Consider the following 26,599-nt stretch of genomic DNA (forward strand, 5'->3'; position numbering starts at 1 on the left):
AAAGCTCCACCTGGGAACTTGGTTGATAAGACAGCAAAACAAGGAAAACAAAGACTGGTCAGAAAAACAGGACTCCTAAAGGAAAGGTTAGCCGCTCAGAGGTCTCATGGAGAGAAGACAACTTCACTCACACCTAACGTGAGCCTTTCCCCCACCCAAGAACCTCTCACCGAATCCACAAGCAGCTTCTTGCTAGACTCTCCAATGCTCTTCAAGGCCACATCCACATCCTTCTGCCCAGGGAGGCAATTGACGCAGTTATTCAAGGAGTGTGAGACGGCTTTAGCCACCTGAATTCATGAAGGGAGAGAGGCACCTTTATGTACAAACATTTCTGCGCATTTGTTGGGAATGAGCAGTGACAACATGCAGAGTTGAAACAGATACGGAAATGACCCACCAGCTTTCACCTGCCTCTGTCACATGTCTTATATCCCCTCGTCCAGGCCCCCTGCCCCAGAGAAGATGTCCACCTTCTTACTGGGATTAACATTCTGTCTCAGCAAAGGGTCTGACACAGTGACACAGCACATTCTCCTGTTCCCCAAAGCCAGGCTAATCCACTGTTTTGTGATTCAAACATATAACTCTCCAGGATGAAGTCAGGTTCTAAAGCAAACATTTCTTATAGCAAGACAAATGGAAGTATCTCCCTTCTTGGGAGCCCTGCTGAGGTCACCGAGGTAGGAGACCTTGAGTTTTTTGGATCACAATTAGCAAGGCCTGTGGTTAATTTCTCCTCAGTGACCCTCTGAGGCCATCTTCCCAAAACTTACTCTGCCCAGAGGCTAGTGGGATGCTCTGACCACAACCTGGAGTTGCCCTCATGCTGCCTAGGAATGTTTAGTGGCTCCCTGCTTGCATTCTTCGGTATCCTCAATTAGAAGGAAGGTCTTTGGAGTGGGCAGTGTCATTCCCTCTCATCTAAGCCATCTCCTTCCCAGCCCCACATCTAGGACTCTGCCTGGATGCTCCTTAGCCAACTGGTTCCATCAGGCAGTCGAAGAATCATTCAAAGAAGTAACAGAGAGCCAGGGTTGGAAACTTCTGAGTGGCCAGCCCTACTGGATCTACCTCACCCCCTGGCTAGGAAGAGCAAGATAGCTCAGCACACATAGGCCCAGAACAAGCATGTTATGTCCTGGCTCTGAAACTCCTAAGGACAGAATTCAAAGGCACCCATATACTCTGTTGACTGTGAATTAAGCAGATCACACATTAATGAGAATACAAGACTTACAAAAGTGCATAACATGTATGGCCAGCACTGTTATGACCTCTGGAAGTTTCTAAAATCACCTGCTGTGTCAGTGTTCCAATCAAGGAAAAGCACCCAGGAAACAGCTCACCCACATGTCCATGTTAATGATGACCATGAAACCACAATTTCTTATTCCAAGCCTCACCTGAGCCAGTCTTTGTTGACTCTCTGCATCTCCAGGTGCAATCAGGGCCTGCTTGGCCTCTTGAATGAGCATGGCGGAGCCCTCCATCACGTCTCGAGCAGAATCTAACATGGCATGGGCAGCTGCCGGGTCGGTCGTTGACGCAGCCACTCCCCGAGCAGCCTGAGCCAGCGTTTTCAGAGCTTGGGCTGTCTCTCTAGCAGCCACCCCTGGGGACGAAAGCCCATCAGATTTCCAATTAGATTCCATCTAAATGTCACCTTTTACTTAGGAATAAGCTTCTGGACCAGGGCCTGGCACAGAAGGGTAGCTGCAGATCAGTTTTTCTAAAATTCAAATTGCTGTGTTTCTTGAAGAAGTAGCTTCAGAAACATATCCCCCTGGCTCTGGGCCAAACCAAGAGACACGTTACAATAAGTGCAATGCTAAAGACTAACTTCCCCCTGACTTCCCTTGCTCCCACTGCCCCACATGTCCCTAGACCTAGAACACCAAGTTCATGGGAGTGAGTACACAGATGGCCATGCCCAGGTAGGTTCATGAACATGTTTGTTGGAGGTCATTTAAATGTATCTTTCCTCTTAATCGTCTTTCTGGGGCACAACTTACATACGATACAGTGACCAAGTCTACGTGTGCAGATCAGTGAACTGGTACATATGGATATGGCCACATACCCACCATCAATTGTGCCCTTTTCTAGTCAACACTCCCTTCACACCAGAAGTAATCACCATTTTAATGTCTATCACCTTAGACTAGTTTTACCTGTTCTTAAACTTCATGTTAACAGAACCACATATATGTATTCTTTTATGTCTGCCATCTTTCTCTGACAATAATGGTGCAGGCTTCAGCTAAGATGTGATGTGTGGCAATTCATTCTTTTTTTCTGGCTGTATAGTATTCCACTATATACATATGCCAACATTCGTTTATTCATTCTCCTGTTGATGGATATCTGGGTTGTTTTCCATTTGGGGCTGTTTGAATGAATCTACCAAGAAAGTTCTTTGGGGCTGTTTGGATGAATCTACCAAGGAAGTTCTTATATGCATATTCAGGTAGCCATATGGAATCATACCTCCTAGATATAAACCCAGGAGATGAAATGTTGGGTCACAGAGTAAGTATATATTTAGCTCTAGAAGATACTACAAAAACAGTTTTCCAGAATGATTTTACCATTACACATTCCACTGGCAATCTGTAAGAGCTGCAGTTGCTCTACATCCTAGCCAATACCAGGTAGCATCAGATTTTAATGTAATCATTCTGATGCATGTGTAGTTGCATCTCAAGGAGGCTTTAACTTTTATATCCCTAATGAGTAATGATGTTGAGCACCTTTGCACGCACTTAATGGCCCTTTAGATATCCTCTTCTGTCAAGTGCCTGTTTATCTTTAAATTCCAATCTAACAGATGATGGGATTTGGTGATAAACTATGAATATAAACTAGTTCTTTCAAGCTGTAGCACCACCTTATGTGGAATAAACATGAGCCTTACTACCTAGCCTGTCGTCCTTGGCACACCCTAGAAGAGAATGAAGGCTGGAGACGCCACAACACATATAAGCCTGAGATTCACTGAACAGCGTACCCTAGAGCTCATCTGACGAAACAAGCCTAGCGCTGAGACGTACCTTGCCCACAAACACTTCCAGAGGTGGCAACAGAGCTAGATCTGAGCTTTCCTCACTTCGAGGTCAAATACTCCTTATAGTGCTCTTTAGGGTAGAGAACTATGAGCCCTTTTTGTTAGAACATGTGAGATTCATATGAAAAATACACAAATCAATGTCTCTCTTGCACTCAACTTTGAAATGACTATTTGCTACAGGACTGCGCTGGAAGGTCTCTAGGCACCAGTGAGTGTGGTCTTCACACTGCTTCAGCTGAGTCAGCATCCACACAGCAGGTGGTCTTTTCCTCACTGAGGACGAGGCTGTGCAATACAATAGAGTGTGAAAGGCCTCAGATCCACAAAAGCAGACGGGTCTGCAGTGCTGCAGACTTGCTAATATGTAAATATTTAGTAAATCACACAGCTGGGATATAAAACTACGATCTAATCAAGGTAAATTACAAAGCTGCCAATCTATCATTTATCCCATGGCACTTCTGAGTACAGCTGGTGGAATGAAAATTTTAAACTAAGTGGTTTTTAAGGCAGAGGAGAAGCCCAGAAGAGAAAGCACAAAGGTAAACAAAAAGCTAAGGTGAAGGACAGAAACAATCTGAGAACGGTCATTCCATTTTACGCTTAAGCTTTTGGCACAGGGTTGAAGGATGCCGTTGCTCAGAAAAGCGGGCGTTCAGACCTCATCTGGCTCTGGCTCTGCTGCTGATTAGCTGTGTGGTCTAGACTGCTGCCTTTTCCCTCTGGGCCTCAGTTTCCCATGGATTTTGGGAGAGGCTGAGTTCCTAGCTCTGACCATTGCAGATTCTAGGCTGTGATTTCTAGACCTCTCCTCTTGTATTCCCATTTGTCATAAGGACTCTTGGGTCCACTCCTATGAGAGTTGTATATAAGTTTGGAGGGGTAAATCATTTATCATATGCAATTAGAAAAGACATGTTTATGCAAAATCCATTTAGTGAAAAACCTTTCATAGACTCAGGCAATTAAACACAGAAATCGGAGGGCCTACATTCCAAAAACCTAAGCTGGTCCATCCCATTAAGTTTTCTGCTAATGACTCACTGTGAAATCTCAAAGCACATCAAGGATCATCTTGAGAGGGATCAGGTTTCTGGAAAGAGGAAGCCATACCATCAAAAGGATGAAGCATGGCCACCAGAGGTCAGAAAGCCCAACGAACACCACGGCTGTGCATGGCTGAACGCACAGCAACATTCTCAATGGTAATCACTATAGAGTCAGATCTCCAAGCACACAACACCCTCCAAATGGAACTGTTCATGTAGTCAAAGTATGCATCACAATGCCAGAACCACCAGTGTGAAATATAAAGCAGATTTCTGTTTCAATAACCACAGTCCTTTGAAAACACAGATTACTTTCACAGTATTCTTGCCATCTGGATCTTAAATTATACTCAGTAACAGAGTCTTATGAAGGCATATCAAGTGATATCAAATATAGTAGCATTCTTCATAATGGTTGCTATTCTTTACCAGAATTCATGTGGATTGTGTATCCAGACAGTATTGGGCCACACAGCAAGCTCACAAGGCAAAAACCTCGTATGACACAAATCTTTTATCTGTTCCAAAGTATTTACAAAGGATTCTGTGTCACTGTAATCAGCCATACAGAAACATAATTTGTACACTGCTCTGACCAAACAGAAACACACTTGCATCAGAATGGAGCCCAGTAGCAGCTCATGGGCAACCCAAGATCCAGGGAGAAGTTGTCCACACATGCTCCCTGTTTCCTTGCTTCCCATGCATTCCCCAACTTTCCTGAAACTGCCTTCAACAAGGAGAATAGTAACCTTATTGCTAAAGCGAATGGATGCTTAAGTCTCCCATTTGACATGACTTTCTGGGCAGCAACTGTGTCCATGGCTCTAGAGACATCTCTCTCACCTGGTTTTCCTGCCCTCTCCATAGCTCCGTACTCTTCTTTCTTCCAAAGATTTCCATTGCCAGTTTCCTCTTTAAGTAGCCAGGTTCTTCGGGGTTACAACTGATCAACTGTCTCTTACTCTACCACTCCCTGTTGGCAAACTTATCTACTTCCAATCATTATCATTTTACCAATAATTTTCAAATCTGTATCATCCAGTCCAGCCTTCTCTACTGAGTTTCAGAGCCAAAGATCTAGCTGCCTAATGATGCTCTTCCTGCATATTCTCCAAGCGCCTCTAATGGAATACATTTAGTGCTGAACCCAGCATTTCTGAACTTCACCTCCCCTACTCCTACCAATGGTTCTGTGTTCCCATCAGTGATTCATACAGCTCTTCATTCAGCTATAGGGCCAAACACTTGAAATCATTTATGTTACCATCTCCACCAACTTCTAAATAGTCACCAAGAACAATCAGGTCTTTGCTTCTTCAGTCCATCACTTTGTCTCCACTGTTGGACACTACCACCTCTTACCTGGGTTAATGCAGCAGCCTGCTTGCCTACTACTTTGTCTTCAACCAATCTATTCTACACACAGGAGGAAGGGCAACCTATACAAAAAGCAACCTGAACTGTGGCCACAGCTGAAAAACATGTTCACATATTCTTCAGTTAAAGTCTAACTCATTTATTTTAGCTTATGAGGCCCTTTAGGATCGGACCCTGGCCTACCTTTTCAGCCCTATCCGCTTACTCCTCACTTCCTCTTTGCCTTTTACTTTAACCATCGTCAGTTCCTTCCATCAGCCTTCTTTTCTCTCATCTTTAAGGCATCATACATGCAGTGCCCACTTATGCAACCGCCTTCCAATGCCTGCCAAAATTAAATGGGGCTACTTCTAGGCTGCTTTTCAGACACCAGCTAGAAAGCCTGTCTTCCTGGATGTTATCAGTATCAGATGATGCAACCTGTAAAGCAGTCTTTTCTCTATTAACCATGAATTTCATCATCTATACAACAGCTGGCAAGATTTCAGGCAAGTGTAGAAATTTTTGAAATTTAAATCTCTCCTATTATCTCATGATTTTATAGGAACTTTATGATACTTTTCCTTCTCCTAGAATTCTAAAGGAGTCCCACCCAATCCTCAAAGCCCTCACCAGGTGTCCATTCTGGGAGAAAGACCAAGGCACCAAGGTGAAGAGGGCCAAGATCTTGAAAAGAAGCAAAGTACAGAGAGGTGAGTCCAATGTTCAGGGCTGCTTATTCTTTAAAGGCATTTCCTAATTTGTAACCTGTTGCCAAGAAGCTGAGAAGCTGAGTAAAATTTCCTGAAATCTCATGGGGTTAGGAAGAGAAAAAGCATAGTTCTGAGCCCAAGAAACAGAACAGCCCTGATAAACAGAAGCCCTTTCAGATGGGATACACAAGGGCGACACCCTCAAAGGTAAACTGGAAACAGAACTCAAAATTTCCAATCAGCTCAGTTCCTGCGTTTTTATTGTGTTCTGTCCTTATCTTAACTACCTGCCAGGAGCAAAGAGTAATCCTATGTAGGGAGAAAAACATATTTCAGGGCCTCAAATGATCTCTACAATTTAAAATAGCAATGTTCAGTTTGAAAGAAAAAGAAAATGAAAACACAAGGAGACAGACCAATGGCTGATAAACTGACAGGGGAAAAACAAAAACAAAACCAAAAACAACCCTGACAATAGAAACAGGCTACAGGTGATCTAGATACTAGGATACTAGACTTCAACTTTAAATAAACTACGATAAATATGTTGAAGAAATTAGATGACAATATACAGAATTTTGGCAGAGGCACAAACTATAAGTAAATAAATGGCTATTCTAAAACTGAGAAATATGATACTTAGAATTAAAATCTCAATTGAAGGGGCTGAAAGCAGAATAGATACTGCTAAAGAGAGGAAAAGTGAATGGGAAGATAGATCAAAAGCAAATATTGAGAATAAAGTATGGAAAGAAAAATGATGAAAAAGAAAGGAGTACAGGAGATGTAGAAGGCACAGTGGAATGATCTAACATAAGAGAAAGAAAATGGGACAGAAGCAATATTTGAAGAAACAAAGGGGAGGGGTTTGAAAACTGGCAAAGGACAAAAAAAATCCCATTTTCAAGGAGTACTTACAACCCAAAGGAGGACAAATACATAGGAAAACTCTTTCAGGCACACTGCTGGAAAACCAAAGACTAAAAAAACTCAAAAAGCAGAGAAAGGGGAAAAATAAAACCACATTATCTTTATAGCTAACTTCACAACAGAAATAAAGGAAGCCAGAGACAATGGAATAGCCTCTCCAAAGTGCTAGAAGAAAACAACTGTCAACCTAAAATTTTATAATAAGTGATATTATCCACCCAAAATAAAAGCTAAACAAAAGCATCTTTAGACAAAGCAAAATGGAGAGAACTGGTCACCAGTAGATTAATACTAAGAAAAATAATGAAAGGAGTTCTTCAGGTAGAAAAGCAATGATCTCTAATGAAAACTCCTCGAGATGCAGAAGGAATGAAGGGTGATGGAAAGGGCAACTATGTGGGAAATCTAAATGAATAAGGACTATCTGGAACAATACTGAGATTGTATCGTGGAGATGAAAATATACCTAGAATTAAAACATACAACAATAAAATAATTGAAAGAAAGGTAAATGAAGTTAACATGTCCCAAGATTCTTGCACTATACAGAAAGAGGTAAACAGAGTAACTTGTATTAAAGAAATCATAAAAGAATAGTAAACTAATGTACAACTAACAAGCTAATCAAGGGGAAGAAAACAGAATTTAGAAAATGCATATGAATCTGAAAGGAGGAAAGCAAAGAGGGAAAAAAAAGGCACTTACTACAGGTAGGCACAGAGAAAACAAATAGTAAGACAACAGACTCAAACGCCAACATGTCAGTAATTACACTATCTATAAACAGACAAAACATTCCAACTGAAAGAAAAAGATTGTCACACCACCAACCAATCTCCGCCCTCCTCAAAGAACAATGACAAACTTGGAGGATACCCAACCCATTAACTATAAATGTGAAGAAAAACTGAAAGTAAAAGAATAAAAAAAAATGTCACGTACATATTAACCACAACAGAGGCTTCTATGCAGAAAACCATATAACTGGACCGAGAGAAAAGAAGACCTAAATAAATGGATATTGACAGAAGAGTCAATGATATAAAGATGTCAGTTCTCCCTAAACTGATTCTATTTATCCCAATAGTAGTTTAAAAATACTGGTTTAAAAAAACAGTATGTATTTTTTTATGTTGTAGAAATGTACAAGCTGAGTCTAGAATTTATGGGGAAATCAAAAAGGCCAAGAATAGTCAACACTAACTTGAGGAAAACCAACAAAGTTGGAGGATGTGCATTACCAAACGTTAATACTTAGTATAAATACTTTAGTATAATACTTTAGTATAAAACTGCAATATAGTAATTACAGAAGTGTAGTACTAATATAAGAACAGGCATAAACTGACCCAAACATGTATGTTTACTTATGTTACAACAAAGTGGCACTAAAGATCATTGGGAAAAAGTAGGCTTTTCAATCAGTGGTGCTGGGTCAAATGGATAACCGTGTGGAAAAACAATTAAGTGAACCCTACTGCACATAAACAAAACTAATTCCAGAAAGATCAAAGTTCTAAACATGAAAATCAAACAGTGAAGCTCTAGGATATGGCAGAGGAGAACATCTGCATAATATTAGGTAAAAGTGTTAAAATAGGATACAAAAAGTACTAACCATAAAGAAAACAAAAGGATAAATTGGAATATACTAAAATAAAACCTTTGGGTATCAAAAGGCACTTTAAGAAACTAAAAAAGCAAGTCACAAGATGCAAGAAATACATATAGGTAACAAAGAACTCCTACAAGCGAGGAAAAGACAATAACCCAATTTTCAAATGGGCAAAAGACACAAACACACTTCACAAAATGGCCAATAAACCTATGAAAAGGTCCTCAATGGCACTGCTCATCAGGGAAATGCAAATTAAAATCATAATGTGCTACGACTCACAAACCAAAAGGCTAAAATTAAAAAACCAACAATACAAAGTGGTGGCAAGGATACAGAACAACTGGAGCTTCCTTCCATACACTGCTGAAAGAAATGTACTGAACACATGAGGAGCCACTGACCTAGGAAACCCACTTCTAGGTACACAGCAAGAAAATGCTTACTATGCTCACCAAACAACAGGGACTGGACTTGTTCCTAGCGGTGTCTTTTGGAAACAACCCAAATGACCATCAAGAGTATAAAGAACAGCTATATTCAAGTAATATAATACCATAGAGAATGGAAATGAAAGAACCACTCTATGTACCACAGATGTTCTCACAAATGTAGTACTGAGGAAAAGCAGCTAGACATGGGGGGCTCATATTGTATTATTCCAACTACTTACAGCTCAAAAACAGGCAAAATTAATCTACACTGTAGAAGCCATGAGTGTTTACCTCTGGGGAAGGAGAAAGGGGATACAGTGACTGGGAGGGGGCACAGGGAGCATCCAGGAGGCTGAAGATGTTTGATTCCTCCATCCTGGTACTGGCTTCTTGGGTGCTTTCAATTGGTGAGAATTTATGAAGGTATCCACTTAGGATTTATGCTGTCTTCTGTGCGTATATTATACTTCGATAATAATGTATATTTCAAGAGAAAGTCAAGCAGTGTTACAGTGTAACAAAGGCAATGATCCCTAACACTTCCCTCTTCATCCCCACTCCTAGAGCCACTCAGTTCCTTAAGCTTTCCTTCCATATATATTTTAAAGAAATGTGCTTATACTGAAACCTCTTGGTTTTAAAAGAGAGATATGTATACACTTCCGACCGCAATAACATTTCCTTATTGTGTACCTTTTCTGCTATTCTTAGAGCTGATGATTTTGCAATCTGTTCCTTATAGAGGCTCCTATTTAAGGAGTCTCCTACCTTCAGGGGCACCTGGCATCACCAATACTCAAGACTGCCTCACCCCCAGGGTTCTGCAACACAAATCGCTTGCTTCCTGGTGGCTCCTCTACCCCTCAGGTTTCTGTTTACTCACCTCTACCTGTTACTATGCATCTGTCTTCTGTTTTCACATATTCCACTGACATCTATTTGTTGTCATTTCTTCTTCTCTTCAACCTTTCTTATGCCTTTGCTTTAGTAGGATTTCTGGATTCACAGGTAGACCTGGAAGTCTATAATTACTATTTCTTTATAGTCTAATGGCGGCAATCCATAAATGGTTTGGGAGAATCATATTTTATTAGTCTTTGTGTGCTTAGTATCAAACCCAGCAACAAGCACATGGTGCTTGAAAAATGTATGGTGAACTGCTGGAGGAAAAAAGTCAGGCGTATCGTCAAAGGAATGAATTCCCTTCTCCCCCATCCCCTGCCCAGTGGGCTGCACCTGGCCTCACTGCAGCATAAAGGGCATGGGTCTCACCTGTGTAGTGTTCGTTGCCTTGTGCAGCACAGGTCAGCAGCTGCGCCATGGAGGAGCCCACTGCCTTGGATGTGCTTCCCAGGTCCTGAGCACATTTTTCCAGCTACGAGAATATTCGAGGAGGAAAATAACTTAGAAGAAAAGGAACATCCGCTGAGGTCTTAGCATAATTTAGAAAAGTCATGCAGATCAAACTTTGAGCCCTAGCTCTTTCCTAGTAATGGCACTAAGCTGCAGCAGGGTGATACAGGAGAAGGGAGCCTGAGCTTTGGAACAAACAAATCGGGGTGCAAATTCCTGCCCCCTGCTCCCTCCCCTCCCAGTTGCTAGCATGAGGCTGAGTAAATTACTGAACCTCTTCAAGCCTCAGTTTTCTGAGGAGATCATAATGCTTAGGCTCACAAGGTTTTCAGGGAATTAACATAGGCTCTCAACAAATGTTAGCTATTAGTATTATGCCTTTAGAAGCTAATTTAGAAAGTCTGCAGCAAATCCTTAGCGAGAATTAATTATGGCTGGGCAGGAAGTGGGCAGACATCCAGCTGCACCACCTTCCTGGCATGTGGGACCATTAACATTGTTCAATTTGATCATTATACTTTGAGGAGTTCCAACGGAAAGGAAATGCAATAGTAATAGAGGGTTGGAGTGGCAAATGAGATTATGAAAATGGGCACAGTGCTTGCTTCCCATGAAGAGCATGTTATTTTGCTTTGTAAAGTGAATAAAAAATGCAGGGAACGAAGTCAGTAAAGGCCTAGGGCATGGATAATTATTTGATTATTAGATGAGGACACCATTTTGGGAGAGAATTTCTAGGTATACTGCAGGAGTGCAAAAAGGCATCAGAGGACAAATGCATTCTAAACCTCATAAGATGTTTTCCAAGACAGGCAGTGCTTTCCAATAAAAATATAGCCTGGTTCATTATAGTAAACAATATGTTAGGACACAACACAGAGTTTTTTAGAGCAATTTCTTTAAAATGTTATGGTGTTTTGCTGCATTCTAACTGACTATGTTCTATGTAAAGGTGGAATTACATGTCATGCCAGCCTCTCTTGCACTCCCTGGGGCATAGGACTTTGCAAAGAGACTTTGGACCACTTTGCAAAGCTGTTGGCCCAGGAGGCAATCCCAACTCTGTCACTAACTGGGTGACCTTAGTTAAGTGACTTAACCTCTCTGAGCCTGAGTTTCTTCCTTTTCACAATTAGGGGAACCTGTAATTCAACACCTATTTTCTGAGTGCTTCCTAGGTACCAAGCATTTTTCTATGGTACATTATATGCTCATGAAGTCCCCTGTACATTCTAAAAGTCTTTAGTTCATTCCAAGAGCCAGAAGCTCTCAAAAGCACAGGTTTTAGAGTCCTGCAAATCTGAATTTAAACCTTGGTTCTGCTCCTAACTGGCAGATAACACTGGACAGAACAGTGACAAACTCTGCCTCTGTTTTCTCACCTGTAAACAGGGTTAATAAAACTTGCTTATAGCCAGGGCTTGGTGGCTCATGCCTGTAATCCCAGCACTCTGGGAGGCCAAGTCGGGTGCATCACCTGAGGTTGAAAGTTTGAGACCAACTTGACTAACATGGAGATACCCCATCTCTACTAAAAATACAAAGTTAGCCAGGTGTGGTAGCGCATGCCTCTAATCCCGGCTACTCAGAAGGCTGAGGCAGGAGAATGGCTTGAACCTGGGAGGCAGAGATTGCGCCATTGCACTCCAGCCTGAGCAACAAGAACGAAACTCCATCTCAAAACAAACAAAACAAAACAAAGAACAAACAAACCAAAAACCTGCTCATGAAGGTTACTACCAGAATAAAGTAGACTGTGTGTGTACAGTGCTTCACAGGTGCTTAATATATGGTGATAGTTTACTAGCAATGTTCAGTCAATGTGGGAAGGAGCATGCAAACGAGAGGGACTAGTAAAATTTCAGCCAACAAAACTCTGACATAAGCATCGGGAGGTGTGGTAACATGAACACAGTAGATTTTTAGTGCCATTATTCCATTTGCAATATGGCTTTCCCATAGAGATGTGCTTTGCCGTTGTCCATCCCAGTGCTTTGCATTAAGTAAATTTTTTTTTAAATGACTGTTGATAATATTTTCTATGTTTATCATGATAGCCTCACTGCTACCCACTTCACAGATAGAATACTTGAGATGTAGAGGAGATACAGGATGTGTGCACCGCTACTTGATGATGCACCTGAGTCCAGACGCCAACACTCCTAAGTCCAAACCTAGTTCCTCCACTTACCCTGGGCATTCTTTTCAGAGGAAGGCCACAGGATTAGAAATGTCTCAACAGGCCTCAACATTTAGCAAACATCTTAACCACAAATAATTTAACAACATCATAACAAAAGGTAGGCCCGCACCCCAGCTAGCTCTAATAGCTCACCGTTTCCCCTGGAAGTGGCTTCAGCTGGCTCTCCACGGCTGCCATCTTGGCATCCTGCAGTTCATTCTTAAGTGTTTGCACAGTGTTCAAAGCTGAATCGATTTCCATTGGACCACAGGCTTCATGGGCCTGTCAACAGAGTTGGGAATATGCGTACAGTCTGCTTGAGAAAAGTCCCCAACACTTTTTGCAACTTATAAAATGTCTTTCTGGATATGCTCAGTGATTCTCCAAATCCAGCAAGAGGGGCAAGGAAAGCAAGAATTTTTCCGGAGAGAACGAAATCACCCTCAGTCAGAACCTTACTCTTAACTTCCCTAAACCATCAATTATGGATGTTTCATAACTGGATATAGTAAGTCTTCAGGAAGTGATCCTTATCTGAAATGCACTTGCCTCTTAGACTCAGTGGATCATTTATTCACTGTGGCTGGGTTGTTTTTAGGGCACCTAGCACAGCCATGTGTGTACACAGAGGCGGGAAACATGTAGTGAATGAGTGAATGAACAAATGAACCTACCCAGGACTCTGGGGTCAAGGCTATATCAACTTTACTGATTCTCTTTACAAATTTCTGGATTATAAATCATTACGCTTCTGTACTGAAGATTATAAAAAATTTTTTCCTTAGTAACTTATGAATACTACTTCATCTCTTGGTTATTTAGAACACTGATCTCCAAATTCTTTGATTCTATGCCCTCAATATACACTTGCATAAATAATTATATACATGTGTAATTATTGATCAGTATACTAAATACTGGAACACTTTCATTTCTTTCCATTTTTAGATAATAGTAACAACAGCAGAAATAAATACTAATTGATTTGTATGCGTCAGTATTAAGAAGGGAACTGGGGCACAGAGAGGTTAACTAACTTGTCTAGGTCACAAAATTAGTCAATGACAGTCTCATTCCAGAGTCTGCACCTTTTTTTTTTTTAAAAGAGACAGAGTCTCGCCCTGTCACCCAGGCTGGAGTGCAGCGGGATGGTCTTGGCACACTGCAACATCTGCCTCCTGGGTTCAAGTGATTCTCATGCTTCACCCTCCTGAGTAGCTGGAACTATAGGCGTGCACCACCACACCTGGCTAATTTTGTATTTTTAGTACAGACAATGTTTCACCATGATGGTCAGACTTGTCTGGAACTCCTGGAATCAAGCAGTCTACCTACCTCAGCCTCCCAAAGTGTTGGGATTACAGCCTGCACTCTTAATGCTTAATCCTTATATGGTGGCTCACCCCTATAATCCTAGCACTTTGGGAGAATCACTTGAGCTCAGCAGTTCAAGACCAGCCTAGGCAACATGGTGAAACCTCGTCTCTAAAACAAAAAGTATGATGAAATCTCGTATCTAAAACAAAACAAAACAAAATTAATTGGACGTGGTGGCACATGCCAGTTGTCCAGCTACTCAAGTGGCTGAGGTGGGAGATTGCTTAAGTCCAGCAGATGGACAGGTTCCAGTGAGCAATGACTGAACCACTGCACTCTAGTCTGGACAACAGGGCAAGAACCTGTCTCAAGAAAAAACAAAAAAAAGTGTCTTCCTGTACCCAGTAGACAGTCTTGCTTGAGTCCCACTTTGAGGATCACTCTTCTGGAGCAGTGGTTCGACGTTGGTATATGTGTCTGATTCAGCGAACAAGCTTGTGAAAATGCAGATGTTCAGGCTCTACGATGAGAAATTCTAATCTGCTTTCTCAGAGGCAATGCCCAGGGATGTGCATTCTAATAAGCATCCCCAGGTGAGGACCTCTATTTGAGAAACACATGTCTAAATACTTTTTTATTGGGTATGGTCTAAAGCTGTGGATATTTTCATTTGGCTGTGTAATATGCTCCTCATATTAAACATTCAAGTCAGCTTCTACTTTCTCTTACCAATTTACGAGGCTGCTTGTTTCTATAAAGGGATTGCTACAGTGAAGAAGAGTGAATTCATGCTAGAACTTCATGCTAATGCCACATCAAACAGAGTAGCAAATGAGGCCCTTTGGTAATTAATACACTCCAGAGACAGAAATTCATTTAGTCTTCAATTCTGTTCTCTTGAAAATCTTGTTAAGGTGAATGCTCCCATGCAAGATGTGAAACATTAAATAATAAAGATGACCCTTCAAAGTTGATTTTCTGCCTATATAATTTGTTACTAAGTTCAGAAGATGATACCTGGAATATATGAACACTTATTTTGGCCCACAATTTAGCTGGCACCAAGACACTGATGACTACCATTATCCCCTAAGACTGTGAAAAATGGACCACTGCTTGTCCCAGGATATGGGACGAGGAGGAGGAAGAGGAAGTATGCAACTCAACTCAAAATAGTTCAGCGAAAGGCATCTGAAACCAACAAGTGAATACTAAGTGTGGGAGATGGTGGCTTAATGCAATAAAAGCCAACCCACAGGGGCATCTTTAATAGTCATGCAAGTGGAATGGATAACTCTGCCAAGATAGGTTCAGCAGTGTTCAGGTCCTGGATGGTACCCATGCCACCCCAGCTCCCTTCCTGACAAGCTAACTCCTGTGACACGGTCTACTTGCCTTCTGCGAGGCGGTACGCAGCTCTGCCAAGCTGGTGGCCAGGTTCTTGGCACACTGGCTCAGCTGCATGGCTGCAGCCTGGTCACTCACAGTGGGCACTGCGGCTTTGGCAGAGGACACCATCTTGCTTCCAGGCTGTAGAGAGGTGAAAAGAAAGTAAGATGGCTTCCGGGCAGCAAGAGACAGAGAGGAGAGACCCAAGCAGCAATGACTCCACAGCAGTCAGAACTGATTGTGCCCTAAAAAAAGGGAGTATTAAACAACGTATCCCCTACTCACAAACTGCCACCTCAAGTCAGATACTCTAGGGCAATACATCTTAGGAATGTTTAAAAAAAGAAGTAATGGAGGTGTCTTGGAGGGTAGAGGAGGTGAAATTAGAATAGTGGCTTGAAATTCTCATTTAAAACATTCTTCAAAGAGAGTTTCTTATTAAATAGGTTTCTTTTTATTTCTCAGAACAGCTCTTTATTCTGAGTCTCCCATACACCCAAAAGACTGCTTAGGAAAATGAAGACAGACAAATAAAACAGCTAAAATGACCTCACATCTCACAAAGCAGAATAATTTTACCAGTGCATGGATATCTAGGTGTATGTACATATATTTTGAAAAATAAGATCATACTATTTACTCTATTTCAAAATCTCATGGTCTCACATTTCCTGCCTTTTAAATAAGTATATAATATTCCACTATATGACTCTGTTGCCATTTCTCAATTCTCCATTGTTGGGCATATTTCCATTTTTTCCAATGTAATAAACAATGCTATGATAAACAGCTTTGTAGCTAAATCTGCATACATTTATAACTTTCTCTGTATAAATTTTTAAAAGTAGAATTTCTGGATCAAAGAGTATACATACTTTTAGGACTTTTAATATATATGTTATGAAACTGCACTTAGAACAAATGCCAGATGATAAATATTAAGGACGAAAATTAATATATTTAATATTTAAAGAGTTACTGAATATTTATAAGAGCTACGATGAATATATAAAAACCATAAACAGATAATTTTGCATAATAAAAAATAACTGAAACATATGAAAAATGTTTAACATTGTGAGTATTGGAGAAATGCAAAATCAAACAAAAATAGTTTTACAGAGCAAACTGGCAGAAACATACATGTTTTCTTAGATGCTTAATTCCCAGTCTCATAAAAGATATACTGAAAAGCATGCTCCATACACTGCTAAGTTGTAAATTTAGACTTGTTCAAAGCCCTGGAAGAGCAATTTTATAACATGGATGAAGTTTAAAATGTGCAAACTTTTTGATCCATCAATTCAATTTCTACTTATTTTCAACCTTCCCTTGTAGAGATCTGAGTGTCTATAATAGCAAAGTTTAAAAAACAAAACAAAAGAAAAAGGGAAAACAAGGGCAGGGACAGAGTAGAACCAGGAACACATCTACACAGCTCTATCTTAAAGCCCTACAATCTTGCCAGGGTGGAGACAGTACCCACGACTGGCTCCAGGTCCTCTCCCCTCCCAAATGAAGAAAGAAATGCCTTGTCCAAGTCATGATTCGCAATGTCTCAAAGATAAAAATAAGCGGTTTGCAAACCTATCACTAGGAATTCAAGAAGAGAACAAAGACATGGGCACATAAATATTTTTATAACATCACAAGTTATTCATGATGGCAAAAAATTAAAAAGCTGTATGTCCATGATGAGAGAAAAGTCAAATGAAGAGTATAGTCATATAACAAATGATTATGCAAAATCATTAACACTCTTAATATATTAGATGAAAAACACAAGGGATCTATATACAATCAATACCAATTTAAAAGAATACACGTATATATATACACACACACACATACACACATACGTACCTGTGTTGTATATGTATGTAGTTAAAATATGAGGTGATGCATCAAATCTTTCATGTTTTACTTCTGCATGTTAAGAGTTACAAAACTTGAAAAATAAGCCCAATAGATGTATTGCTGGGTCCCACAACTATCAGTTGAACTAGAAAGGGATGGGGAATTGATCCACCTCATCATATCAACTGCTTATGACATATAAGTCGAGAAAAAGTGCTGATAAAGTAGAGAGATTTAAATATAAGATGCATGTAAAGGGGACTTTTCCCACAGCTTAATATTTTTATTTGATTTTCCTTAAAATGAATCTACCCTTTACCCCACAGGGACTGACAATACTAACTGTACAACTGCCACAAAGAACGATCATATCTTACTAGAAGATGCATTGAACAACCTTTCCCCAGTCCATGAATAATGGCATTAAACTCTCTGGAAACGAAAACTTAAAGCAATGCCTAGTTCTAGGCTGTTCATCACAACTTGCAACTTTTTACATGTTTTCTTCTCTTTGAAGAGAAATAAACCTGATAATCCTAGGAAAATGGATTATATGCCATCTCCCCAGGGCAATTTCCCTGCATATCAGCAATCTGCTTTGCCAAGCTGAATCCATCTCTCCTGAAACTGGAAAGGCGAAGAAGAGACCTTCAAGGCCTGCCTACTGCAAAGACTTAGCTGATGCAGGGGTTTTAATCAACTCCTCTCCCTAAAGGGCAGCCCCTGCCCAGACAGTGGCTCTGCGTGAGCCCAAGGTGACCACGGCCGTGTTACCTGGAGGAAGTTCTGGCTGGAGATGATGAGAGCCAGCTGGGCACTCAGGTCTTCGACTTGAGCTTGGCTCCCCCGCACTCCCTGGACCAGCTGAGGGATGTGATCCGCCACTGCCTACAGAAGGCAAGGAAATAAAAGCAGCATGGCTAGAATGGTGGGATCATCCAAAGCAGCTAGAACATGACCCAAGTGCAGTTTCTGGATGTCCCATCCACTCCCAGGGGACACCAGCCTTGGAATGACACTGTGCAGTAAGTAGCTGGGTCCTTACGAACATTGAATCCGATTTTGTGGGCATCTTCTCTACACATACTCTACTCTGTGGTCCCGGAGGTCGCAATACATTCCTTAGAAGATGACTGTCTATGATGAGACCTAAAAGAATTTCCCTAGTTGCAACTCATACCATCTGGCTCACCCATGTTGCAAAGCTAGACTCAAAGGATCTACATGATTCCCAGGTGGTAAACCAGTCATGTGGCCCCATGTTCAGAAGGCGAGGGAAATACTTGTCTACCAAAGCATGTAAGTGCTTTGGCTTCTTACTTCGCAGGCATGCATTCTGTGCACCAGGCTTTCTGTTGTGATGGCCCGTCTTTCTCTGTTCTAAGTAACACTTCTCATTTCTCAAACTGGAGAGCCCAAAGCCAGGGGAAAGGAGAGAGGTGCTACACTCTGTGAGGCAGGGCTGCTTTATGTAACAGGCTCCTACGGTGCCATGGCAGATGAGCCTTTATTTCTCTATGTTCTGTCCACATTTCCTTTCTGTGCTCACACCTCTGAGAACCTCACTAACCAGAGAATGAGGTAAATGAGGTTCTCAGATGTCACAGCACCATGGCATCATTGTGGATAAAGGCATCCAGCGCATACTGGCCTGGTGACACATATTTTTTCCAGGGCTGCTCCAGCACAGGTTAAAAAAAACATTTCCATGGAATTTTTCCCAGGCCCCCTTTAGGACTGCTTGTTTTGCTGGTTCTAGGCATTTGCTCCACTTCCCTCTCTCCATTTCAATCCTTTCATTTCCTGGCAGTGACACTCGAGACCTAGTATCTTCAATCTCTTTGCAGAAGAGGGGCAAGAGGCCTCACTCATCCAGTGGCATGACCCTGCATGTGAGCAGCACATGCTCCCTGAGAAGAAAGATAACAAGTTTTCACCCCTGCTGGCAGCTGAGCTGAGGACCCAATAGGAAGCAAACTTCAGCCATTTCTGAAGTGGGAACAGTGGCACCCCTCACACGTGAATCATTTGGCAGAGATCTGAAGGAGAAAGAGGGTGCAGTTTGTTCTTATAACCTCAGCACAGACGGATATGCCTCCCGCTCAGCTACTAAGACTAGTTGCAAATACTTCCAGAAGATGCCAGCCAGATATGCCACCCACATGTGGGTAGTGGCTCTGCAACTGGATTTGGTGTCTGCCACGATTCAGAGGTACCCTGGGAGAGTCAAGTCCCTGGGCTCTTAGAGAAACCAACAGGGGTGTCTACTGTACCTTTTGTAGTAAACTGGCCTCAATTTAGCATCAAGGCCCAGGTGTCAGAAGAATAGAGACAAAGCGGAACAAGAGAAAGCACCAAAGCACAAAGTCACAGAGGCCAGACCGGATGAAATAAATCCTTGAGGTCCAATTAGGAGAAAGCAGGAAATCAACCCAGCTCCAGGGAGCAAAGGCTGAATTCGAAGTCCTGCCTCTAAAAGAAATGCACTCTAGAAACTCAACACTTCCTTCCTATTTCAGAGCCCTAAAACAGCCTCGTCATTGATCCTCTTTGGTTCAGACCCTTGAAAAGAAAATTGTGGACAAAAGGAAGACAATGCTGGAAGAAAACCAGACCTTCCTTCCAAACACAGGCCAGCCACTTAATGGACAAAAACCAGACGTGTATACACCTGCAACATGGGAACTGCAGCAAACTGGATTAGGAGCTTGGATAATCTGTCTTAACTGAATTACCAGGGGACTTGGCGTTCTGTTATCAGGGTCATCTGCAGCTGACCTGGCTCTTTGTGCACCGGAACCTCACCTTGCAACTCTGGACCAGCTGCTGCTGGGCCGCAGGGTTCTTGTTGGAAACGGCCGCGTTCTGGGAGGCGGCGATGGTCTGCGTGGCTGCCGCTGCGGCCTGCTTGGCTGCAACCTGCAGAGGAGTGACACGTGAGTCCAGGTCTGCATATGTAACACACATGCATGTTCTACATTCACTTCCACCAGAGTCAGCACAGGTTTGTTGCTCTACAGGAACTCCAAAGGGCAGGCTCTGCCTTTTAAAACCAGTGATAAGGCCAGGCGCTGTGGCTCATGCCTGTAATCCTAGCACTTTGGGAGGCCGAGGTGGGTGGATCACCTGAGGTCAGGAGTTCAAGACCAGCCTGGCCATCATGGTGAAACCCCACCTTAAAAAAAAAGAAGAAGAAAACCAGTGATGACCCTAATCTTACAACATACTATCTTCCTTGTGTTGACATCCTGTGGGACAAATGACAAAGACAGGCATTCTTGAAAGCTCAAGCCTTAAAGTTCATTTGTCTTTCTCAAAAACAAAAGGGATAATTCCACAATCAGAATGACAATGACAAGCTGCACCAAATCTAAATGTTTTTGGGAAAAGTAATCTCACACAAGCAGCATAGATGGTTCAAGCACAAATGCTGGTGCCCATGACCCTCCTCTCACAGCAAACAGAAGCCTTAGTTACAAAACGTAGAGCATTTCCCACCATGGCACTTAATCACGTTTACCCTCTTGCCTTTTTCCAAGAACACTACTTTTCTTCCAGAATATAGCAGACTGCATATGGAGGCACTTCTCAATGCACAAGCAGGGTCTCAGCTTCCAAACTCTCAAATTTTAGTGTAAGGGTCTCCTGTGTGCATTTGTAGTATAAACTTTTTCTTTTCTTTTCTTTGAGACAGAGTTTCACTCTTGTTGCCCAGGCTAGAGTGCAATGGCATGCACGATCTCGGCTCACTGCAACCTCTGCCTCCCGGGTTCAAGTGATTCTGCTGCCTTAGCCTCCCGAGTAGCTGAGATTACAGGCATGCACCACCAAGCCCAGCTAATTTTCTTTTGTATTTTTAGTAGAGATGGGGTTTCTCCATACTGATCAGGCTGGTCTCAAACTCCTGACCTCAGGTGATCTGCCCGCCTCAGCCTCCCAAAGTGCTGGGATTAGAGGTGTGAGCTACCACGATCACCAAACTTCTTTTTTTAAACATAGTTTGTGCCTATTACTATTTCAACTTTCTTTTTCAGAATAAATATTTCAAAAAATAACAACTATATTTCACTTACTCCCTTCCATACCTCTCCACCCAAGCCTAATCTTCACCTCCAATCTTTGAAATCCGTATTTCCTATGAGAAGCCCTGAGAAACTCATTGCCTCCAACAAAATAGAAGCATTTTCAGCAAAAGGCCCTTCTTGAATGTGTATATCCTTTAATGCTAGAAAAAAATTATCTGGTTCCTCCTGAAACGAGTCAGCATTCTATTCCTGAACATTAGACGCAGAAAGGATTTGAGCTTACTGAAGCAGTTTTCTTCCAATTATGTCAATTCTTTTATAGTACTCAAACCTTTAAACAATGATTTTAACCCTGACTTAGCTTTCTGTCTTTTTTTTTTTTTTGAGACAGACTCTCACTCTGTTGCCCAGGCTGGAGCGCAATGGTGCAAGCTCAGCTCACTGCAACCTCCGCCTCCCAGATTCAAGTAATTCTCCTGCCTCAGCCTCCTGAATAGCTGGGATTACAAGGGTTCGCCACCATGTCCAGCTAATTTTTCTATTTTTAGTAGAGACAGGGTTTCACCATGTTTGTCAGGCTGGTCTCAAACTCCTGACCTCAAGATCCGCCCATCTTAGCCTCCCAAAGTGCTGCAATTATAGGCATGAGCCACTGCACCCGGCTGACTTAGCTTTCTTTATATGGGCATCATCTTGTTAATTCAACTATCTCTTCAAATAACTGTAATCTAAGATGGGCATCCCAGAAAGCCGGCCTCTTTCCTGACCTCCAGTCGGTTGACGATTTTTTTCTTAATAGCATTCTGGGCAGCTGCGTTGGTTGCTACCCGGAGACCTTCTGCAGCTTCTCTCAGCCTTTGCTGCTGGTCTTCATTCTCTGGGTTGGCTGCAGCCCCCTGCAAAGGTGAAAATACAGATTTCAAGTGGTCCAGTGGGGGACATCACTGAATTCATGCCTTCAGTATTATTTTTTCTTAGTAATAGAAGGCATTTGGAAGGACAGTCAAATGCTGCAAGTAATATCTTTATGATGAAGATGTTTGCTTATGCAACAAAAAATACCTACCAGGGGATGTTTCAAAATTGCATGGCTAAGCAGTTAGAAATCCAAGGTAATAATTAAACACTTGAGAACATTGCTTTGGTGGTCCATACAAATTAACCTGTGGCCAGAAACCCATGGTTTAAAAGATGGGAAGATCAAATCTCCCTTCTCCCCATCTCTCCCAGGGAGAATATTCTCTTCATTGGCATGACGCGGTAATGACATATGTCTTCATGTCACTCCTGAAATACTCCGTGGCACAGGTAAATGTGAAGGGGTAAGAGTCACTGTAGACTCAGGTGCGGACAGAGGGAGGAGGGGGAAGGATGGAGGAAAGGCTCAGGAATGCCATTAAAAAAGACACCAAGAAAATTTTGTTAAAGACAGACCATGACCAGAAATCACATTCCTAGAGAGCCAGAGTTGGAAAGTACAGGAAAGTAGGGATGGCACCTAAATGTACTGAATTAATGAGAGAAATTTAATGCCATCAACCAGACAGAAAACGGGGCAGGCACTGTGCGTAGCCAGTCACACTTCCTTTGTCCAGCCCTAGCCCTTTTACTTTGTTGCTTTTAGTTGACCATGTCTTAGAAATCTAAGTGGGTATAGATGGGTGGGATTCTGAAGCAGAGGAAGGCTAATGGTAAGGTAGAGAAAGGATATAATTTTACTCTATAATAATTCAAAAACATTCACAGCACATCCAGTCTTCGTCTCCCAACAGCAAGAACAGCAGCAATCAAGATTTCCCTCACCAGGGCCCGAATGCTTTGTAACGTGTGCTTGATGTCTACAGATCAACACATTTCTTCCTATGAACCCTTTCGGGCAAATAACATTTGCTCTGGAGGCAGAGAGAACACAGAGAACAGCACACTGATTTATCAAAAATCAATTTTCTGAATGTCTAGATTTTCCAAGTGGCCAATTTGCTAAATTTACCAATTTATAAGAACCTATTTCTTTGAGCTATTTATAAAAGTTATAGCAACGCATACAGATGGAATAGGTTTAATGTCTGTGGTAAAATTATTCTGGCAACCTCTTGAATAGAATCTTGTATTCTTCCAAACTTTAACCACTCTCATAATCTTGATTTTGTGTTTCTAGCAATTAAAAATTTTTATTTCTTCATTTCATATGTAAAAGGATTGTTTGGGCTACTTTTGGATTCTTTTGCAAGTTTATGAAAGTCATTTTGTTTTTTTCCGGTCATCAGATATATTCTAAGCCGCTCCTTTATCTATGTCTCAAGTGCACATCAGCCTTAATTTTATATATTTCGAGCAGCTGGAAACCAGCATTTCTGCACTTCACACCGATGTGGATGCTTTGGGTCCTTGCTCAGCAATGTCTTTTTTTTTTTTTTTTTATGGTGAATATGTATCAGATATGTGGTACTAATCTTGGTCCTGAAATCTTAGTTACTAATCATGAAATATATTTTTTCTGCATGTTAAATATAATCCTTTGAACTCTAACCAGTCCACGTTCTTTAGCTTTCAACAAAATTCAGCAAATTAAAATACTGCTACAAAGACAAAATGAAAACTTTTAACTAAAAGTTAAAAGAATTTACAGAAAGCCTTAACATTGTCCCATTTAATGTAAGTAACCAAAACTCCCAAAATCACATAAATACTTAGAAGAAACAGTTTTTGGTGACTTGATAAATGCAGTGAATTGGCCTGGTAAACAGTCACATCAAGAAACAAAATGTGCACACTGGCCTGGCCCAGTACTGCTTATGTGGCATTAGCATTCAACTTCTTAAGTTTTAATTTTTTTCAATTGTAAAATAAGGAATGGACTAGATTTACCCTATAGTTCTTTCCAGCCTAGCAAGTAATTTTTTGTGAACATGAGTTTGCCTGAAATAGCTATAGTGTAGACTGATAGGGGTGGGGTAAACCAGTAAAACCTTTTTAAAAATTCAGCTACTACGTAAAACCCTAATATATAATTTTTACATAAATCTATATAATATAAACATATATATACTGCTTAAAGAAGGAGTTAAAAGCAGAGCTTATTGGCTGAAACAGGGATTAGGAAACAAAGGAAGGAAGCTGACTCTGCCCCTTCCTGTGTCTCTTCTTCCCCCCTACCCACGAGGTGTCTCAAAGAACTCTCACTCCTTCAGGTAACACTATGGCCGATCAGCCAGGAGAGATCCTCTACGTGGCACGGTATGTGTCACAATACAGTTTAAGTGAAGTAATGGACATATTAGGTTGAGATACACTACCACTTCCCTGAAGCCAGGGAGATGACATAAGATATGGAGACACTTAATGCATCTTTCTTTTTTGAGAAGGAGTTTTGCTCTTGTCCTCCAGCCTGGAGTGCAGTGGCTCGATCTCTGCTCACTGCAACCTCCACCTTCCGGGTTCAAGCGATTCTCCTGCCTCAGCCTCCTGAGTAGCTGGGATTACAGGCGTGTCCCACCATGCCTGGCTAAGTTTTTGTAGAGCCGTGGTTTCACCATGTTGGGCAGGCTGCTCTCTAATGCCTGACCTTAGGCGATCTACCCACTTTGGCCTCCCAAAGTGCTGTGATTACAGGCATAAGCCACCATGCCTGGACTTAATAAATCCTATATGCATAGAAATACATTTAAATATTAGTTTGGAGGCAGGAATTTGAAGGTGATTTTTATTTTCTTTTTTTACCTTTATCTGCATTTTCTATTAATTCTACGAGAAATGTGTGCTAGCTACATAATAAAAACCCAGAAAAATATAGCCTTATTCATTTAAAACAGTTATCACCTAGAGGTACACGTTGGAATATCCTGCAGAACCTAAAGACACACACGCACGCATGCACACACACACACCACACATATATACACACTTGGTCCTACCAGTGACCTTGTGAATCAGAATCTCTGGGGATGAAACTGAGGCACGTGTATTTTAATATGTTGCACGGGGAGCTGTGTAACAGACTCCTGGTTCAGAATCATTAGGTTTTATAAGCATTATGCTATAACATAGCTGTCAAAAAGCACAAAACTAACTCTTAACTCCTCATCCTTTTATAATATTTAAAACTGTGACTGGAATTTAAAGAACAGTGAAGTAGGAAATAGTCTACTGTGCAAAATCTTGATAGAAGTTTAGTTGAGAAGTCAAGTAGAGGGCACAGTAACATTAAGGCATTAAGGAAGAGAATAGGTTTACATGAATTTGCTGTTGAAAACATTAGGTTTAAGTTAGTCACCACGTTCAATGTGGACCACAGCAATGACCAAATGGAACAAGAGCCCTCCCTCAAGAAGGTACTTTGCTGCTATGGCTGAGTCAGTACCACTCCCTTGAAGCATTTAATTCAGATGTTCCATCACCCACTTTGCCACAAGAACAGGGTTAGATGTTACAAGCCATATAGGTTTTAAGCAAATAAAAATGCATTCTCAGCTGACCATCCTCCGTCTGGAAGGTACCTCCAAATCTTAACACTTAATAGTGTTCACTTTTCACGCAAACAAATCCAGTAGAATACCTTTGCAGCTTCCACCATGCGAGCAGTGGAGTCGGCCAAGAGTTTTGCTGCTGCCAGGAGCTTCTTCGAATTCTCCATGTCGATTTCGGCTTCTGCATCTGATCTCATGGCATTGACAAGGTCTGACGTGGCTTGGGCCAGGACCCGCGCCTGGCGCACCATTTCACCTAGAGGATGGAATAGAGGATGTGGTCTGTTTGTCTGCTTTTCAAAGGTCAGTAAAACCTCAGGAGCCGTACAGTCTTGTCTCTCCTCTGGTAAGGGGGAGAAAGGAAACTGAACCGCTGTGCTCTACTCCTAAACTGTGCATCCAAATTAGAACCCAGAAGGAAAATATTCCCTGTGGCTGCCAAGATGGTACTCCCCAAACATACCCAGGTTCACCCATTCACTATGAGGCATAAACAGGACAGAAGCAGCCAAAGAGGAACACATTATAAAAAGAGAGGGAAGGGAGGCCAGGTGCAGTGGCTTGCGCCTATAGCCCCAACACTTTGAGAGGCTAAGGCAGGTGGATCACCTGAGGTCAGGAGTTTGAGACCAGCCTGACCACCATGGAGAAACCCTGCCTCTACCAAAAATACAAACTTAGCCAGGCCTGGTGGTACATGCCTGTAATCCCAGCTACTCAGGAGGCTGAGGAAGGAGAATCACTTGAACCCAGAGGAGGAGGTTGCAGTGAGCTGAGATGGTGACATTACACTCCAGCCTGGTCAACAGGAGTGAAACTCCATTCAAAAATTAAAAAAAA

General features: G+C 41.7%; 1 protein-coding gene across 9 annotated transcripts in view; it reads right to left on the reverse strand.

Moving 5' to 3' along the window:
- TLN2 (talin 2) overlaps window positions 1-26,599 on the reverse strand; it is a 458,983-nt gene that overhangs the window by 108,485 nt on the left and 323,899 nt on the right. For all 9 annotated transcript variants that reach the window (XM_032297261.1, XM_032297255.1, XM_032297258.1 and 6 more), the window contains 9 exons: window positions 25,849-26,015; window positions 22,061-22,189; window positions 20,074-20,187; window positions 18,043-18,156; window positions 15,418-15,552; window positions 12,859-12,987; window positions 10,443-10,545; window positions 1,407-1,615; window positions 171-290 (listed from right to left, as the gene is read on the reverse strand). In XM_032297261.1, coding sequence (XP_032153152.1) covers window positions 171-290; window positions 1,407-1,615; window positions 10,443-10,545; window positions 12,859-12,987; window positions 15,418-15,552; window positions 18,043-18,156; window positions 20,074-20,187; window positions 22,061-22,189; window positions 25,849-26,015 — 1,220 coding nt within the window. The remainder of the gene's footprint in view (window positions 1-170; window positions 291-1,406; window positions 1,616-10,442; window positions 10,546-12,858; window positions 12,988-15,417; window positions 15,553-18,042; window positions 18,157-20,073; window positions 20,188-22,060; window positions 22,190-25,848; window positions 26,016-26,599) is intronic.

This window comes from Sapajus apella, unplaced genomic scaffold (assembly GCF_009761245.1).
Source record: "Sapajus apella isolate SASKATOON/1434 unplaced genomic scaffold, GSC_monkey_1.0 scaffold37, whole genome shotgun sequence".
Classification (NCBI taxonomy): Eukaryota; Metazoa; Chordata; class Mammalia; order Primates; family Cebidae; genus Sapajus; species Sapajus apella.